Raw genomic sequence first — 18702 nt, 5'->3', positions numbered from 1 at the left:
ATGAACAGAGTCAGGATTTGTCTTCTTAGGAATCCATTTTTCTTCTTGTTGACTGGGCTGTCAGCTTGTTCATTGGAGCATAATGGTTTCAGGCTTCTTTAATTAAAAGTAAATAAATTTTTTCAATAGCCCTTAGTGTTTTTTAAAATAATTTTTGAACACTTAAAAAAATGAAATCCATGTTGATCTGACAATGTAATTGTTTCAGTGATTTTTGAAATTTTAATAAAAATATGTGTATGAACATGTGCTTGCACCAAGAGGAAATAATTTTTTTAGCATCCTATTTTAGTGAGTGATGTCAGAAATGCAGATTAGCAATAATATTCTTGTCACATTGCACTGCTCTGCTTTCCCTCTTAGTCGCAACTCTGCCTTCACTCAAGAAGGAGCCAGGTTACGACCCTCATCAGTTGGACATTTAGTGGATCATGTGGTTCACACCTCCCCCAGTGAAGTGTTTGTAAATCACAGATCTCCATCCTCCACCCAGGCCAACAGCATCATACTGGAATCATCCCCGTAAGTTCTGCTCTTACCGTGCTAGTGTGGCATGAAGGGCTGCTGAAGAGAAGTCAGAGATCCTGGCCTTGAAGAATTTATTGTTAAATGTGGGGTCAGGGAGAGCCAGGCAATCTAATAAAATGTGGTTGTTGTTTAGGGGTATTAGTGTAGGTCTTACTGTGAGAAAGAGCTAGATGATACAGAACTGAAGACGTGTGTCTGACATATTCCAGGTTCAGGATTACAGTACCATCCCCACCAACCCAAGCTGTTGCTTTGCTGTAATGTGCCCATCAGTGTCTGGATTTGGAACCAAAAGTTGGGGTTTTGACAGAATTGAAGGAAAGTTTTAATTCCCACAAATTTGGAAGTGTTGCTTTTTTTGTCAAGGCACAGAAGGGAGCTTTACAAACTATGTAGCCAAAATACCTTTTTGGCACCCCAGCATTTGGACATTGCTAGATTGCTAGTGTATTTGGTATATTGTTTATTTTTTAAGCTGACACTGTCAGACCTTTTTTTTTTTTTTTTTTTTAATTAATGCTGAATATTCTTTATACTGTAAGCTTACTTACCATAGGATATAATGGGAAAAATAAAAACCATTATTGTGTATTGGGTCCAGGAGGAAGACAAACAAAAATCCCCATTGAGTTATTCAAATATACTGAAATACTCAATAAATTGTGTTCAGAGTACAGATTAATTGGGAAAAATATTTCAGTATATACCAATTTATCACTGGCACTGTACCCTCGTTGTATAGTTGAATATGTAATGCCAGATATGCCCTCATAGTTTTGTATAACAATCTCTGTTAGCAGGGAAATTGTACAAACAGTTTAAAAACTAATTGAGAAGTGTATAGCAGCACATACCTAATTGGATGTTCATAAACAAGTGGTATGTCTCATGAAAAATTACTCTGGAAAACTATTTAAACACAGTTTTAAAACCTTGCTTAGACCGACTGTACTTTCAGTTTTAACAACTAAGTGTACTTTTTAGGAGGGAAGTAGAATACAAAATTTTTTAAGTTTTGTAAAATAGCACAATGGTGCTTTTTACAACAGGCTACAATAGTTACAATTTGATCCTCAGCTAGTTACTTAACTTTCAGGGTTATGTAGTATTAATTTGACCTAGCCGTGTAAATTCTCCTTTTTTTGGTGGACTTTTTAAAATATTGACATGCCAAAGGACTCTCAGAACTGGAACAAACGAGAATCTTTTCTCATATGACAATTTTGTTGTCCAAAGGCTACACAGGGTCAGGTTCCTTCTGTTCTAAGACTTCCATGAGAAACCCTTACTCAATGACACAATGATACAGTGAAAAAGGCACAATTTTTAAATACTCTCTTTTATTCATATGCCTTTCCTTGAAGTTGTACAAGATCTTCCTGACTGTTCTTATGATTTGTTTATTTAGTACTTGATTTCTAGAGTAAGTCACTATAGAAATGAGCCTTAAAAAGAGAGGAAGTGGTTTTGTACAACTATGGCTGTTCTTTTTCATGTTTTTGCAGTTTTTATGCCCAAGCAGAAAAAGTACTGCTCTTCCATCACTAAGTGTTAGGGGTTCCATTTTGGGGTTTTTTTTCCTCTTGTTGGAGGCTTAAAACTAAAATTTAATATCCCAGTATTGATCTCTAGTATAAGATACTTTTAAGAATGAGGACATTGACTTTCAAAAATATGCGAATCCCATTAAGGTCTTTTGAAGGTTTAAGCTGATGTTATTGATTCAAGATTTGCCATTTATGAAGCAAAATAGTAGACATGAAGTTCACGGAGCTATATAATTTGAAACTATACTATTGTACAGTCCAAAAAGCTGTTTCTTAATCAATTTGACCTTTCTGGCTGAAAAGATTTGAGTAGTCCATGTGCTAATTGGTCAGAAACTTTGATTTACTGATCAAATTTATCAGTGTGAAAAAGAGGGGCTAACCTGACTGGCAATAGGTTTGGTGATCTTTTTGAGTTTGGAATCAACATAGCAAAAGAAATTAGCAGTTTCCATGCAATTCAGAAGGATATTCTAGCTAAGCTAATATAACCTTTAATTGCACATCTTTTCTCCATCTGCACATCCTATTCAACACTAAATGGAGAGATAGTGCTTGTAGTTCCCTTAGCTAATTATAACCTCAAATTCCAAAAGCACGTGTTAAGTGTTCAGTTTAATAAATTTATGGGGGTGTATATGGAACTTTTGCTAAATATATTAAAAAGATCAGACCGGATATCTGTAACAAAAATACCCAAAGCTTGCCAGTGCCAGGGTTTGTATGTTATTTTATTATTATGTAAATTGCTGAATTCAGTAACAGAGAGCTGCTTTGCCTGCAAAATAGGCTGCTTTCACTGCCATTGTCTGAGCATTCATAAGGAAATTCAAAGCTGACTGGGCAAATATAAAGCAGTGAAGTTTATGCCCGAGGCTTGATTGTTAGTTCTCACAATTCATTATGCTAATATATTACGGAACTTGCATTGCTGCTTGTAAAATGCTCATTTAAGTAACTTTTCAAATCTTTTCTTTAAGTTTGTGTGTTCGGTAGGAATTTACTTGTGTTTATTGACATGTATGTACAGACCTCTAGTCAAACATCAGATCCATCTTCTGCTTTTATCAGAATAACTTCTTTTGTGTTTCTATTCATGTTTTCTGTTCCTCTTTTTCTTTGGTTTAAAACTCTCAGGAGTAATTGTTTTCAGGAAAATACATAACTTTCAAAAGACTGAGTAATCTGTGCTGGCCAGACTTGAATGAATTAATGCATAGGCAGCTAAAAATCTCTGGGTGACCTTTGTAAGTCAATGTCTAAATAGTTTATAGCTGCCTTGCAGATTTGTTTTGCAAATGTTGACAATCATCATATTTTTCTCTCCACAAAAATGAATTTAGAAAAGCTGCTTATCTTGAAAAATGAAATGTGCTCTTTTTTCTGTTCCTTGCACTGAAAAGTGTTAAGAAATACTATTTTTCTTCCCAACTGTGTTTTGAACATAAGGTTCTTCAGACATCAGACTGAATAATTAGTGCTTTTTTTTTTCTTGTAACACTTCATGAAAAAAATATTTTCTGAAAGTTGAAATAAAGCAGAAAAATAGAGAAAAATATTGTTGGGATCTTTTAGAATGTGCTGTTTTCTTTCATACACTGACAAAAATGTTACCAGTTTTGTTTTCTAAGAATATTGACTAATTTTTTTTAAACTGAAGCAGAAAATGTTTGGCATTTCAAAGTGAAGTGTTCTATTTCCTGGTTTTCATGCTCTTTGAAAAAGGTTCTTTTTTTTTTTTTTTTAAATCAATATACTCCATTTTGCTCAGATTTTTATTTTTTAACATGTATCTGGGATCTGCTTTTTTTGAATTGCATAGAGACAAATTTTATGGTATGGAGTTTGATGTCTGCCTTATGTTTTCAGAAGTTGCAGCAGCTTGAAACCTTGTGCAGTCTCATACTGAGAGTCTTGCCCTGCTAACAGTCCACTGGGGCAGGACTACTAAATACAGTAGAGCTGCTCATGGGGCTACCTGTGTGTTTTGGACGGAGTTTTGTGATGGGTTACCACTGCAGCTTGCTGATAATGAAGGGAGCAGTGTCCTCCTTTTGCCTCTGGGAGTGTCCATCCCTCTCTGCATGGTAGCCAGCCCTGAGATAAACCAGAGGACCCAGGCTTGTCCAAAAAGTGGTTTTGGTTGCTTGGTGTAAGCTGCCTTAGCCAAGAGAGGAGGACCAGTTCTTCAAGGAAGCACCAGGGATGTGGGGGAAAGAACAGACACCTCTATTTTTGGGGGTAGCATTCTCTTCAGATTTGGCTATAACCTGTAAGTTCATTCTTGATGGTTTATGGATCTGGTATCAGTGGGCTGTTGTCTGAAATCGTTAAATAACTTTATAGCACCTTTTAATGGGGTGCTTGTGGAGGACGACATATCCTGCTGGTATTTAGAAACTGGCATTCAAACCAAGTTACTGGGAACTGTGAGCTCGCTGCCCTTTTGAGCCTTTCCAAATGTTCTTTTAATTCTTAAATATAAATCCATATAAGGAAAGATGAATCATATATTTATGTAATATGAATTACAGAGTTAAGCTTTTATTCCAAGAGGACTAACAAAAGGAAATTCTCCATGTTATCCAAAAACACAGAGAACATTTTTATTAATCTACAATGGAGTGCTTGCAGATCAGTAGTAATGGGTTAAGCATGCTAAAACCATTTTTTAAGAAGGTCATAGGTAAAAGATGAACTTGCTGGTTCTGTGTACAGTTACTTGTCAAGAAAAAATGCTGCAACAGGTGCAAACATAAGCTGCCAATATATTCTACTGCACTACTTTTTTGACGTTCTAAAAATACATACAGATAACCATCTCTCAAACTCCTGAGTTTCTTCTAACATTTTCAGTTTATTTGCAACCCTGAAAGAACTGTCAATATCTCATGATTGTTCCACTTCATATTTCTATTTTGGTATTTAGATCTCAAGAGACTCCTATAGATGGGCAGCCTCCAGCATTACCACCCAAACAATTTAAAAAGAACAGTTGGAACCAAATTCATCATTCACACTCACAGCAAGAACTGGATAACCATATTAATGAAACATTTGATGTTCCTGCATCTCCTGAAAAATCCACCGTAAGTTTTTTGATCCATTTGAGCCATTCTGCTTTTTATGAGAATGATAGTCCTAATTTACATGAGCTTGGTTCTGAAGCATTTCAGAGCTGCTGTGTTTATGCATTGCCTTGCAGCATTACTGTCCCTTCACTGGCTCCTGCTGGTTTTACTCTAGCTGCTGGAGTAGTGCTTTGTCAGTTGACAACAGATCACTACATTGGGATGGTTTTGCAAACGTTTTGAGCATTAGCTTTTCAGCACGTGCAGAAATTTCTGCCTAACCTCTTCTTTGAGAAGTCATTTGCCATCAATTTTAAAGAAGACATTGCAGGTGTTTAATCTATATTTAGCTAAAAAGCTAAACCTGAAAATGCCTACTAGCTTCTAAAGCAGTTTTAGCAGGAGAAACTTCTTGAGTCTGTGGTTGCATTTCTCATCAGAATTTCCAAGAAAGAGACTATCAAGAGGCCTGTGAGAGCCAATGCAAAAATATGAGCAGAAGTTCTTTTTCCATAATCAAGCATGTGTGAGATGAGTAAGATAGTCAGTTGATGGTCTGACTGAGATCTCCCTGATCACTTCTGTGATTTTTGTCCTTCCAGAAGTTTTCCAGTGGTTCTAGATTTTATACTGATGTGAACAGTAAATAGGACAAGAAATGTGTTGCAGGATGGGAAAACATCCAGACGTAGCAAATACTGTGTAAACAGTTTTGTCAACCTCAGGCATTCAAAATTATGAGTCACCTCCCCAAACTGATATTTAGAAATGCCTTAGTTTGGGTTTTTTTGCATCCCGAACTGTAAACCTATGGTGTTCTGTTCTCTCTGGCCTTACAACAAAGTTAAGATTTCCATAAATCCCCTGTTTCATTTCATAGCTGGGATTTTAATAAAAGACTCAAAATTTTCACTTTTAAGTTTTTGAGTGTTTTGGAAATGCTGTAAATTTTTTTGTTATAGTTAAATAATGAAACAGAATTTGTTACAGCTTTGTCTTCAGGCAGTGCTTACCTGAGTCACATTAAAGTACTGTTCTGTTTTGAAAGATAACACTACTTTAGTCATCAAGTTTTTCTGCCCTGTATTCAGTTATCTTTACCAAATTGACAAAAATAACTTTCATTTGTTTTTTTAACTCCTTTTAGCTCTGCAAAACCCACACAGCTGTGTGAATGAGATTGTTTTTTCTCTGTGCATTGTCAGTGTGATTGTTTGCTGTGCTCCAGTGGGACACATTGATGCAGTCTTGCTGAAGGCAGTGCACTGCTGTAATTAAACATCTAATTTGGTCTGCTGATGACTTTTTATTTTGGGGATTGCAGAAGAAAGAATATAGCATGACTGAAATTTTTGGAATGTTATTTTGTTTCAAAATTGCTTTTCTGACCAGAATTCAGATTCCTGCACTGCTAAAGTCTTCTGCTGTTCCATCTCAAATATTTTAGACAAAACCCCCACCATTTTGACTTCATAAAGCTATTGAATTTCCCTTGTTTGTTGCATGTATGGAGGGTCTTTGTTGAAAGGTAGTGGGACACGTATGGGAATGATGACTTTTTACTCCATCTGCAGTCCCTAAGTGTCCAGTCTGAGAATGTCAGTAGTACTTGAAAGTACTTGAGAACAGGTGTGGTCAAAATCCCTTCAGTCAAACACATTAATGATGGCATACAGCGCTCTCTGCACATTTGCCATATAAACTTCGGCTCAAAATAGCATCTTAAAGCAGGAAATTAGCATTTCCTTTCTGTCTGGAGAATGCAGTGGCACAAAAGCTGCCAAATGCTGCAGTGAGTGCTTGGTTGATGTTCATTCTGTCTGATCTCCCACACCAGTGAGCATAGGCTGAAATGATTGGCATATGATCAGGCTTCCTAAGACCCTTCCTTTTCATTAATATCTCTTGTGCCATTACTTTCTCAAATTTTTTGCTTTTTCATTACTATGAATGCATTTTGTTTTGTTTTAACCAAGAGCAGAAGACACCTGCAGCTGAATTAACTTCTAACGAGCCGAGTTGTGCAGACTTCTTTAGCCTAGTGAAACTCCAGGTTCTGAACTTTCTAACATAAAAATATTTGCTATTCTAAGTTTGTTGTTTATTTTTCTGAGTATGAGTCTTCTGTTTTGCTGTAACTGGTAACATTGAAAACTTCCATGAAACACATTTCTTTATTACTTTGCATTCTCACTATAGAAACTATAGAAATACTAGCTAATGTTCAGCCTGTGAAATAAATATAGATGGGAACCAGCTAAAAATCACTTCACTGGCACTAAGTTGGTTTTTTTCAGATTAAAAAGGTAGCTAGTATTCCTCAGTTTATTGGCATTTCCTTTAACAGTGTTGTTGTCATCCAAATAAAACCAAGAAGAAAGCAGCGAAAATTTTCAGAGGTGAATCAGTGAAGAGCATATGTCACACCTCATACTCCACTAGACTGGAAATGGAGTAAGGCACAGGGAACCAGGATTTCCTTGCTTACTACTGGCATATTGCAGTTAATAGAAACAAAAGGACGTCTTCAATTATCTTCCTTTTCATTGTGTTACATTCTTATTGCAGCTCTTCACTGTGGTCTTACTCAAAATGAACTTAAGAAATTTCCATTTGATAAGATGTTTTTATTAGAGTTTTGAAGCCAGTTAATCTTTTCTAATATTCTTTCTTACTTTGAGCTTGCTTTGACAGAACAGACCTTAAATCAGTTATGTCCAAGACTCTTAAATGTGTAATTTTTCCCTTTTATGCAAACCCAAGATGTTTGTGTTCTTGACTGATATTTTCTCAAGTGTCCAGGAGCAATTATTTGATAAGAAAACTGCAGAATTATTAAATACAATATCCTCAAAATCTAACTGTGAACAAAATATATACTAATATAATATAACTTTTGTCTATTAGCCCAATGGTGGTGTCCCCCATGACAATCTTGTTATGATCAGAATGAAACCAGATGAAAATGGAAGGTTTGGCTTCAATGTAAAGGTAACAGTGCATCTATTCCTTTTACGTTTATTAAGGTTATTTTCTGACATTTGGGATTTCTTACTAATTTTATTTGTTTTTGAAGGGTGGATATGATCAGAAGATGCCGGTAATAGTGTCCAGGGTAGCTCCAGGAACACCTGTAAGTTATCAAAAAAGCAGACTTGGTAGCAATATCTGTGTATCTTGAAGGATGTATTGAAAATGATAAATTATTTTCTAGCTGGCTATGAAAATTAGGTTTTGCTATAACGTTATCAGAACAAAGCAAATTACATGCAGTAAGAATTTGATGGGGCTGTATAACATATTTTTATAAGTTCTTCAATCCTCAAAAGTATTTTTTTCCTGCTAAAACAAAGTTTAATTTCTGAAAATTACAAGGCATTACAGATGCTCAGTATGCACTGGTACTTGAGCTGTGCCATCCTAAAAATACTTTTACTTTATTGCTTTTTTTAGATATAGACATTCAGTAATTTCACATAAATTACATATTGAAAGAGTGTTAAAAATAACTAAAATAGCAAATGTCTTACTTCAGTGACAGATGTAGCTGACTGAAGCCAACATGTCGATTAAAACCAGACATTATGAATCATTCATCAGGTCTGATTGTGTGTTGTTACTGATGTTTAGTGACTATAAGAGTGTCTTCAAACTAGGCACAATATTTGTCAATTTATTCAAGAAATACTGACCTGGTATTCTGCTGACTGGAGTCAGCTCCATGGATAGGTGTTAGAGTGGAGTTAACCATTTATTTGCCTTTTTTTTTCCTCTTTGAAAGTATTGAAATGTTTGCTGAAATCATTCTTCATGTGTCTTGTTAATTATTATCCCTGAAATATTTAATAATGTGAATAGTTTTGGCTTTAAACATTCACTCTGTAGGGAGAAGATAGTTGGTGATGGCTTGTGCTCTTTCTTTTCTGCAGTGATGTTTAGACTGTGATTATAATAACAATTTTTATCACCTGATTCCTTTCCCTGGGATCACTGGAGTTGTGCATTGTTTTTGCAATTACCATTGCAGTATTTCAGACCTGAAACATTTAAGCCTGTGAAATTTATTTGGACACGGTTTTGCCACATTTCTCCCCTCCCTTCAAAGATAAAAACATCCTGCTTTTTAATTGCCTGTACAGAGGGTGATTCAAACAGAGCAGCTTTCTGTATCAGCTGAAGGGTAGAGTAACAGCTGCTGAAAGACACATTACAGTGCCAGTCACCTCCCAGCTGCAAATGGGAATGGCACTGCCTGTGTATTGTGTAACTCTTTGATTTATCATTTGAATACAGTGCAGCAACCATAGCAACAGGGCTCTTAGGATTTGACAGCCCAAGTATACTTACTTGAAGTTGTTATTTTAAGGTAAGGAATTGGTAATGGCTTGTGTTACAGATGGTTTTGGTTTTTTCCCTCAACCTTGCAGGCTGATCTGTGTGTCCCTCGTTTGAATGAAGGGGACCAAGTTGTCCTGATTAATGGCAGGGACATAGCAGAGCACACCCACGACCAAGTTGTAATGTTCATTAAAGCTAGCTGTGAGAGACACTCAGGGGAACTTGTGCTCCTGGTTCGACCCAATGGTGAGTGGCTTGTACATCATAATTAAACATAAAAATCTACACCCTGCTCTCATTTTCTAACCTCCATTTTGTGTCCTGGCATGGAATGTTTAACCTGTAAGAAATAACTCCCTTCCCTGAAAAGGAATTGCAACAACACCGTGTATTGATCCTATAATCTAAGGAGCTGTGCATAACTAAGTGTTGCAAAATAATAAAAAACACAGACGTAAAATATTTCTAACAGTGAGCTAATTTAAATTTTGTTCTCACTCTCAGTGCTAAACATGTCCAGAAAGCTATATATATATGGATATATATAGCTATATATATATATATATGTATATATATATATATAAAGCTATATATATGGATATATATATATATGGATATTGAATGTATTTCATGAGGTTATTATTACTCTCTTGAAGAAAATTTAAACCAAACACAAACAAAAAAACAAAAATAAAAATAAATAAAATAAAATAAAAGCAATAAAACCAAATATTCAGTGTTTGAATGACATTGGAGGTTAATACATACAAAATCCTTCCATATATTTTAAAAACAATCCAAAACCGCTGGTAACATTTCTACTTGAGGACTCTTAGTAGAAGTTCTAAAATGCAGTCTAAATAAAAGCTTATGCAGTGTATTCACAAAATACACTGTTGGATCATAGCCAGCAGATGGGCACTGGATTTAATTCTGCTGCACCTCCTAACTACAGTGGAGTTGGAGAGGAAAAAGCAGAATGAAAAATATTGGTGCTTAATTGGAAAAATTGAAATTACTTTTGCAGAGTACCTCATTCACCTCATAAAAAATTTTTCCCTTTTTCACTAATTTGCACTCCCCACTTACATGTGCTGTCATTCTGTGTATAATTCTCTTTGCAGCTTTTGTGTGCTTACTTTCTTTTCAGACAAAATTAGGAGCTTTGTTTGCACATTTTCTAAAACAGTCTTTCCCCTTGCATGTTGATTATCTTTGTATTCTGGATAAAAACACGTGAGTTGTGAGGAGTTGCCAGTTTCTTTCTTTGTAGTGATATAAAATAATTTCAAAACAGGCTTTTGAACAGCATGTGTCTGTTATGTGTAGCAGAGGATGCATATTATTTCTGAGCTTATAGGCAAGGAACACATAGAGTATTGATAGCTTTATGATGCCGTGTATTAAATGCAATTTTCTCAGGTGGTCTGCACATCTTGCCCTAATTACTGAAGCCTAAAATGAGTTCTAAGTGAATTGTAAGTAAAATGTAAATGTACCTATAATGATATCAGAGTCTTGATGTGAGAATCTGAGATTTGAGAGTTACCAGACAAGGCAGGGTATAATGTGAGTTTAGATCAAAATTTTAGCTGTCAGTGATGGGCTTTCACTTAAAATTACTATTACACCAAAGAAAAAAATAGTTTAATCATGGGTTATAATGATCAGTAAAGGCTCCCTGTCCTTGCTGATGGGGACTAAAATCAATGTGCTAATAAGTGTGGATTTTTCTACAGGAGAAATGTGGTGGTTTTGCTATTTTAAATAAATGACAGCTAACTTTAGTCAAACAGCATCTTCAGAGCATTCATACCTTTTCTCGTTCTAGCTGTCTACGATGTTGTGGAAGAGAAGCTGGAGAGTGAGCCTGATTTTCAGTACATCCCTGAGAAATCTCCACTTGATGGTGTCCATCAAGATGATAATGCTCTGAGGGAGTCCATGATTCAGTTAGCAGAGGGGCTTATCACTGGAACTGTCCTGGCTCAGTTTGATGTGAGTACCGGATCCCCTGGAGCCAGGGGCAAGTTCCACGTCTTTTGGGATAGCAATTATTTTAAACAAAGCAGATTTCAGTTAAATTTCAGTATGGTCAGCGTCCTTTAGGAAAACAATTGCCTTACACTCTCAAAAGAAAAATAACCAAGGAAAAAAAAAAACAATCCTGTATTCTATGTGCAAATTAAGAATACCTAATCCTAGGTTTTAGTTTTCTATAAATAGCTTTATTGATTACTTACACTTGTGGTTATCAGGGACGTGCTAATGAAATACTTTCATGAAGAGGAAGGCTGAAGAATGTCTACCAAAATATGTGTTCTGTACTCAGGCCTTCATTCCATACCTAAGTTCCTGTAGAAAGTGAATGACACTGAGCTGTTGACATTCTATAGGCATTCTTGATGAGGGAAGGTAAAATAACCAATGGAAAATACTCCCCTAATGTTAAAGGCTAATGTAACTGTGTTTTTTATAAATTGTTGATTTTTACTGACATCTTTCAGAACAGTGGTGCATTTTCTGTGGGGCATTAAGCTGCTGATAGCCATGGTCTTTCTTCAGCACTGACTTGTGCCTTGGTGATATCCCTCTTAAATGCATGAGATCAGGTGCCTTAAAGCAGGAAAAAGTAGGTTTGTAAAACACAGCAGTGCAAATTCTGTGAATTCCTCACCAAATGGAGACCTAGCATTGTATTTTGCAACAAAAATCTATAAAATACATTTTACATACTATTCTTTAAGAACATTGGTAAAATTTCCTTTTATATTTAGAAAGAGCAGATTTTTTTTTCTAGGCTATTTAAAATTCTGCTGTAATATAAGTTTTATTCTCCCTAGCAGGTTCAATGTGTAAAAGTTTTTTAAACTGCTTTTTTTGAACCTGGATCATTTCACTGATATTTTTTGTAGCACAAGGGTTGTGACAATGCATGACTAAGGCATGAAAGGGCAGGAACCTCTCAAAGGCAATTTTGTGCAGGAAAAGTGCAAGGTAACCAGGATTTTCTCTGCAGTTATTGGAATACAGAAGGACATCTGGGGAAAAAAACAAAAATTCTAACTGAAAGAAGTGCAGTGTAGGTAGATGCCTATACACAGCATAATCTGCTTGCCCCAAATGACCAAGTGGGATGTCAATATCAGTGAATTCACTTACCACTATACAATACTACTTTTTCTCTGGATCAGTGTTCTAGTGGAAGATTGAAATTTGATGTTCATTTTCTTTAAACAAATTTTGACTACATCTTGGTCATTTTCAGTGATCCCAGAGCATAACTAAATTTGTAGTGATGTATTTTTAAAAGTATTTTCATGTTTGTTGAAGCAACTGTTGCTCCATAGTTTATGTTCTAAAAAGCACCTCTTTTTACAACAAATACTATTTAGGCAAATAATTTAATGATAACACTATTGCGTCTATTATGTTCTGACCATCAGCTTTGTCTTTTAGCAATTGTACAGGAAAAAGCCTGGAATGACAATGTCTTGTGCCAGATTACCTCAAAACATTTCCAAAAATAGATACAGAGACATTTCGCCTTGTAAGTATTGCTATGTCAATATGTGCTCTGAAAGTATTTTACTGTGGTTACTAAATTAGTAACATCTTCCTAAAATTTTTTTTTTTTTCAGATGATGCTACACGGGTTATTTTAAAAAGTAATGAAGATTACATCAATGCAAATTATATAAATGTGAGTGATATTTTTTCAGAAGTGCTTCTGACATTAAGTAATTCTACAGTTTTTTGACGAAAAAATTGATTTAAAAAATCTTTCTTTTATACATCTAGTTCAGGCTAGAATGGCTACTAAGCCTCTAGTCAGGTGATTTGAAACTTCCTGTATATATATTTACTTCCTAATATTTTTGGCACATCTTTTCATAAATGTTAAAGTCTAGCCCTGCATTTAATGTGAAAAAATGCAAACTGAAGCCAGCCCTCTCCAGAGCAATTAATTCTTTTCTGATTACTTTTCTGACAGTTGTGTTCAACAACAGTAAAGTTCAATGTGGCATCAGTTTCTTTTGCATCTTGTTTTTTTCATTGTTAGTAACAGCAAAATTACAGCTACTTACTTTAATGAAAAAAACTCAGATATTAAATTCTGAGATCTGTGTTTTAAAAGCTGGTGCCAAAAACTCACAGAGCAATAAATACTTGCACCTGAATTATTTGCCAATTGCTCTGTCATTTCTTTTTCCAACCGTTAGTCTTCATTATGGCAACTACATGACTGTCAGTTCATATGTGAAGTGTATTTGAATATTTGTAGTAATTTTGCATGTGAAACACTTAAAGAATTTTTATCTGTGCCAGTTTATATTTGCTAGCCTTTAAGAAATAGAATTAATGTCATGGATGCTTTTTTAAAAATTAGTTACTAAACTGTAAATGTCTGATGCCTGACCTTCATTTGCTGTAGGAATTGAAACAATGACTTTGTCTTCTCTTAGATGGAAATCCCTTCTTCCACAATAATCAACCAGTACATTGCTTGCCAAGGTCCATTACCGAACACTTGTCCTGATTTTTGGCAGATGACTTGGGAGCAAGGCTCTTCTATGGTTGTGATGTTAACAACTCAAGTAGAACGGGGCAGAGTAAGTAAAACATTTCCTTTAAATGCCACTTCCATAATCTTCTAAAAAACTGTTAGTGATTAGCCTTTCAAAGGTTAGAGGGATATATTGTGATGGTATATGATATGTCAAGGGGATAGGAGGAAGTGGTTTTAAACTAGAAAGTTGTAGGTAGAGTAGATATAAGGAAGAAATTTTTACCATGTGAGTGGTGAAATACTGGCACAAGTTGCCCAGAGGTGATGAATGTCCATCTCTGAAACCATTGAAAGTTATGTTGGATGGAGCTCAGAGCAACTCAATATATTTGGAGAGGTCCCTGATCATTGCAGGGGGCTGGACTGGAATGATCTTTAAAGGTCCATTCCAACCAGAACTGTTCTATCATTCTGTAACTGTTTTTCATAAGAGCAGTGCATTCCTGGTTCTTTTGCAGTGATGAGTCTTAGATTTTAAACCTTCTGATGTTGTTAATGCAGCCAATAGTTAAACTTTGTTTAGTCCTGAAATGCATTTAACTCTTCATGTATTTCCTCAAATACTTTGTCTGCTTAGTTTGATTCCTTATTGTAAAGTTAAAAGCATCTTGAATTTAGCTTCGTAGAACTTTTTTTTTCTCTAAACTTCAAAGGAAGGAACTCCAAGAAGTTCCATCAGTTTTCATAGAGTACTTCTTTGATATTTAGTGAGATTGATTTTTATGGCAGCCTAATACAGCTTTGTATGGTTAATATCTCATGCCTGGATGGCTGTCTTATCAAGGATTATCTTGAAACTTGAACTCTAAAATTTCCCATAAAACGTTATTCTGTTATAAAGATTTGTTTAATCATGTGAAATAATCAATGCCCTTTAATTTGTTTATAAAATGTGTTAAAATAGAATACTAGTAATAGAGTAATTAAGAGTTAGAATGAGTAAAAATTATTGTGTATGGTGCTATAAAAGGCCTCAGGTGTATTTTGTGGCTTGTTTGGTTTTGGTTTAAGCTGTAGTTTCTCCTTAATAGCTTTGGATTTCATGCAGTTCTATCCTTTGGAGATAGGCAAAACAATCAAGTGTGGTCATACACATTGTAATCCCAGAGTTACTTGGTTTAGTCTGGAGCATTCACAGTAGCACTGGCTGGTTTAGAGTGTGGACAGAAATGGCTGTCTGCAATAATAGTGTAGTGGAATTCCTCTATATCAGGATTTCTTCTGAAGATAGATTTATAGTGGGTTGTGGCTGTTGTTCTGACCAACTTGGACTGTAGTTCTCCTGCTTGTATATATTCTGACATTTTAACAACCATATACTTGCTGTGAGGTCAGGACTCTAAATAGAATTAAAATAATTGAAGGGAAGTTGCAGTGGTTTTAAACCATTTTTCAGTGACTCAATGTTTGCATGATGCTGCCTGCTCCCAAATAAACATGATTAGAGGGAATTTCAGTACAAGTGCCCTTTTACTTTGAGTTTTCTTTGCAGATCTGCTAAGAACAGACTTGCAATAGCAGTTCTCTGAGGTTCCCCCACCCCTTCAATAATGATATTTGTGGAGTTCTTTGGAGAGCTGCTTAATAATGAAATAAAAGGCCTTATCTGTCTTATACCCATAGGCAGACTCCCTGCTCTAAAGCTGATCATGAGGCTTCTGACATCACTATCCCACTGCATGCCGGGATGTCTCAGTGGAGCAGGAAGTCTGCAAATCTGGCTGCTCTTAAAGATTCGCCAGGTGGGTTGGAAATGCAAAAGTACACTTGAGCTGAAATGACCTCTGTAATTAGGCATTCAAACCATATATCAGAAAATCACAGTGTTTGAAGTTTTCATTTATATTTGAGGACTTGATTGGGAGTCCTTGAAGTCCACCATCTTCATCTCCCTATTTTCTGCATTAGCTTAGCAACTTCTTTGTTGCGTGTTTCCTGGGTTTTTTTTGTTTGTTCTTTTCCCATATAAATGTACTTTGAGAAGATCAGATTAGGATTTTGGAGGTGAGAAATATTTATAAAGCAGCATCTTCGTCAGTCAAGTGTTAAGATGGAATAGTTATAGATAAAGTCTTAAAAATTGTAATGGAAGTTAAAGGCATCCATCTTCAGGGAAACTAACTGCAAGAGCTGGTGTATGTGTCTCCTTGGAAAGAGGAACAGGAAATCTTTGTGATACTTTATTTTATAAACAGTAATTAGGTAACAAAGTCTATTTGGTAAGTAATTAAATAGTGTTTACAAAATGATCAAAATAATCTGTAACAAATAAAGGTATAAAAACTAGAGAAAATGAAAATTATACTCTGAATTTAAACACAAGCATCTTTAAAAATGTGTTGACCTTAGGTTAAATGCCATCAGTACTGGCCAGAGCCATCAGGAAGCTCATCATATGGGAATTTTCAGATTACCTGCCATTCAGAAGAAGGAAATCCTGCTTATGTCTTTCGAGAAATGACATTGACTAATCTGGAGGTAAAATCTTAATATATTTTCATGTATTAATCTGCAGAATCCTTGGATACTACCCATAACATACATAGATTTTCTTTTCAACTTGGGGGCATATCCATGTAAATTGAGCTGTTTCTTTCTAGAACCCTCTAGAAAACTAATTATCATGTACTTTCCTAGGAGAAATTCTGTCCATAAAATGATAACAAACTTTTCATAAGCAAAAATATCACTGAGATTCATTTTTTGTAATCATATTAATTGGATCACATGAAGGATATCATATTTATCCTTAAAGTTTTTATAGGTTTATTTCATAACCAGGCCAAAGAAAAAGAGTAATAAAAGAAGTTGAGAAACTTGTTATTCTCTTGATGTTTTCAGAACATGAGACATTAGAGGTGTTTCATCATCACACTGATGATGAAAAGTCTTTGTAGAGGCAAATAGTTCTTAATAATTCCATCTTGAACAGTATGTGCAAGAAGATGGAAGATAAATCCTGCTGAAAGATGAATCTGGAGTGGTGACTACATGTAAACAAGGACCTTTTTGAACATGCATTGCATGATTTTCAGGGCATGTGAAGTTTTCAGAGCCTCCCCAGCCAGCATTTTGATTTCAGAAATGTTTGGAAATGAGTGTCTGGAATTTAGTTCACATAGTTATTTCTCGCTGCTTGAGTTACCCGTTGAGAAGCCAGTTTTATAGAGCTGCCTTTTAGTCAATTTGCAGTTAAAATTCCTGCCCTGTGTCCTGTTGAGACAATTGCTCATCTGCTATCAGCCGTGGAATCTCTGTAAATGATTCAGTGCCTAAAGGCTGTTTAAAGTGCAGTAGCTCCTCTTCTTTTGAAATTCGACTCTGGTTGCCCGGGCTGTCCCCTCCCCGAACCAGAGCCAATTGATTATATTTGTGATACCAGAGCGAGCGCCTCGAGAGAGTGGAAAACAAAGTCATTGTGCATTGTAGGTGTAGGAGGGTCAGATCAAGCCGAAACACTACTGCTGTTCACACAGGGTCTGAAGGAAAGCTTTTATGTCTGATCCCCCCTGATCTCCCGTCCCTTCCCCACTTCTGTCATTTCATCTTGTAAGATGCTATCTCGTTCTGTTAAATTTGGTTTGCTAAGAGTATGCCCACCTTCTTGTACATCTAGTATTCAGTTAGATGGCTCGTATCCTTGAACTGCTTTGCTATTATGTGCTCTGTAATTTTTTCCACTTGTTGAAGATACAAGCATTTGTGGATTTCCTCTTTTTACTTTTAAGAAAAGAAAAACATAAAAAGTAATTGTAAAATCCAGGATAACTGATGGTTAGCACTAACAAAGCACTGCTAGTTGCCTGAAGCCACTTTGATTATGAGTACTAGTTGCCATAAATGTACTATTGATTTATTATTATTATTTTTGGCACTTTTTTTTTAATGGGAGTTGAATTGCCCTTGATTGAATCTCATGTTTCTGATTAGAAAGAGGAAAGCCGCCAGCTAACCCAAATCCAGTACATTGCATGGCCTGACCATGGGGTTCCTGACGATTCCAGCGATTTCCTCGATTTCGTGTGTCTTGTGCGAAAGAAGAGGGCTGGCAGAGAAGAACCTGTTGTTGTTCACTGCAGGTATCACTTTTTTTTTTTTCCAAATTTATTAAATCATCAAAGTGAACTTTTTATCATCAAATAGCTGTTCTGTGCTTTGTTCTTGAAATAAATATTTAATAGTATCTGCTTTGGGGATGACAGGAAAACTCAACGTTGAAATAAAACAAACGTTTAATGTGGTAATCACGTTTCAATAAGCAAGATTTTGAATAGCAACATGTGTTGATCTGTTCAGGCATTTTGCTGGGATGTTTTGTTTTGTTTGCAATTTAAATGCTTGTGGTAACAATCTACATAATAATTCAGGGAAACAGCAAAAGTTACTTGGTAACCATGAGGAATACGTTCCTATTCTACAAAGCTCTAGAGTAGCCCTGTAAATGATCCATAGTGGAAAATGTGAGTGATTTATTAAAAGATCAGTTAAAAGACATTTTCTCTTGAAGTCTGCAGTCTTGGGCTATGTGGTATTTTGATACTTACATTAAGATTTTTGATACTTACATTTGTCTCAACAATTTACCTTGTCATGAGTTAAAATAACTGTTGTTTAGGTCTTTACATATACATGAAATGTAATTTTTCTT

At 35.5% G+C, this 18702-nt stretch overlaps 1 protein-coding gene across 5 annotated transcripts in view; it reads left to right on the top strand.

Moving 5' to 3' along the window:
* The window catches only part of PTPN4 (protein tyrosine phosphatase non-receptor type 4), a 108436-nt gene that overhangs the window by 78046 nt on the left and 11688 nt on the right, over positions 1-18702 (top strand). For 3 of the 5 annotated variants that reach the window (XM_038143636.1, XM_038143634.1, XM_038143635.1), the window contains 11 exons: positions 364-522; positions 5005-5164; positions 8054-8137; positions 8223-8279; positions 9574-9730; positions 11316-11482; positions 12944-13034; positions 13126-13187; positions 13951-14097; positions 16404-16532; positions 17985-18133. In XM_038143636.1, coding sequence (XP_037999564.1) covers positions 364-522; positions 5005-5164; positions 8054-8137; positions 8223-8279; positions 9574-9730; positions 11316-11482; positions 12944-13034; positions 13126-13187; positions 13951-14097; positions 16404-16532; positions 17985-18133 — 1362 coding nt within the window. Of the gene's footprint in view, positions 1-363; positions 523-5004; positions 5165-8053; positions 8138-8222; positions 8280-9573; positions 9731-11315; positions 11483-12943; positions 13035-13125; positions 13188-13950; positions 14098-15653; positions 15797-16403; positions 16533-17984; positions 18134-18702 lie in introns of those variants that run through there. The other 2 variants (XR_005257664.1, XM_038143637.1) reach the window with 2 other exon arrangements.

The sequence above is a fragment of the Motacilla alba genome, chromosome 7 (assembly GCF_015832195.1).
Source record: "Motacilla alba alba isolate MOTALB_02 chromosome 7, Motacilla_alba_V1.0_pri, whole genome shotgun sequence".
Lineage (NCBI taxonomy): Eukaryota > Metazoa > Chordata > Aves > Passeriformes > Motacillidae > Motacilla > Motacilla alba.
The sequence above is the reverse complement of the archived record's forward strand: the minus strand, read 5'-3'. Positions and strand labels throughout refer to the sequence as shown.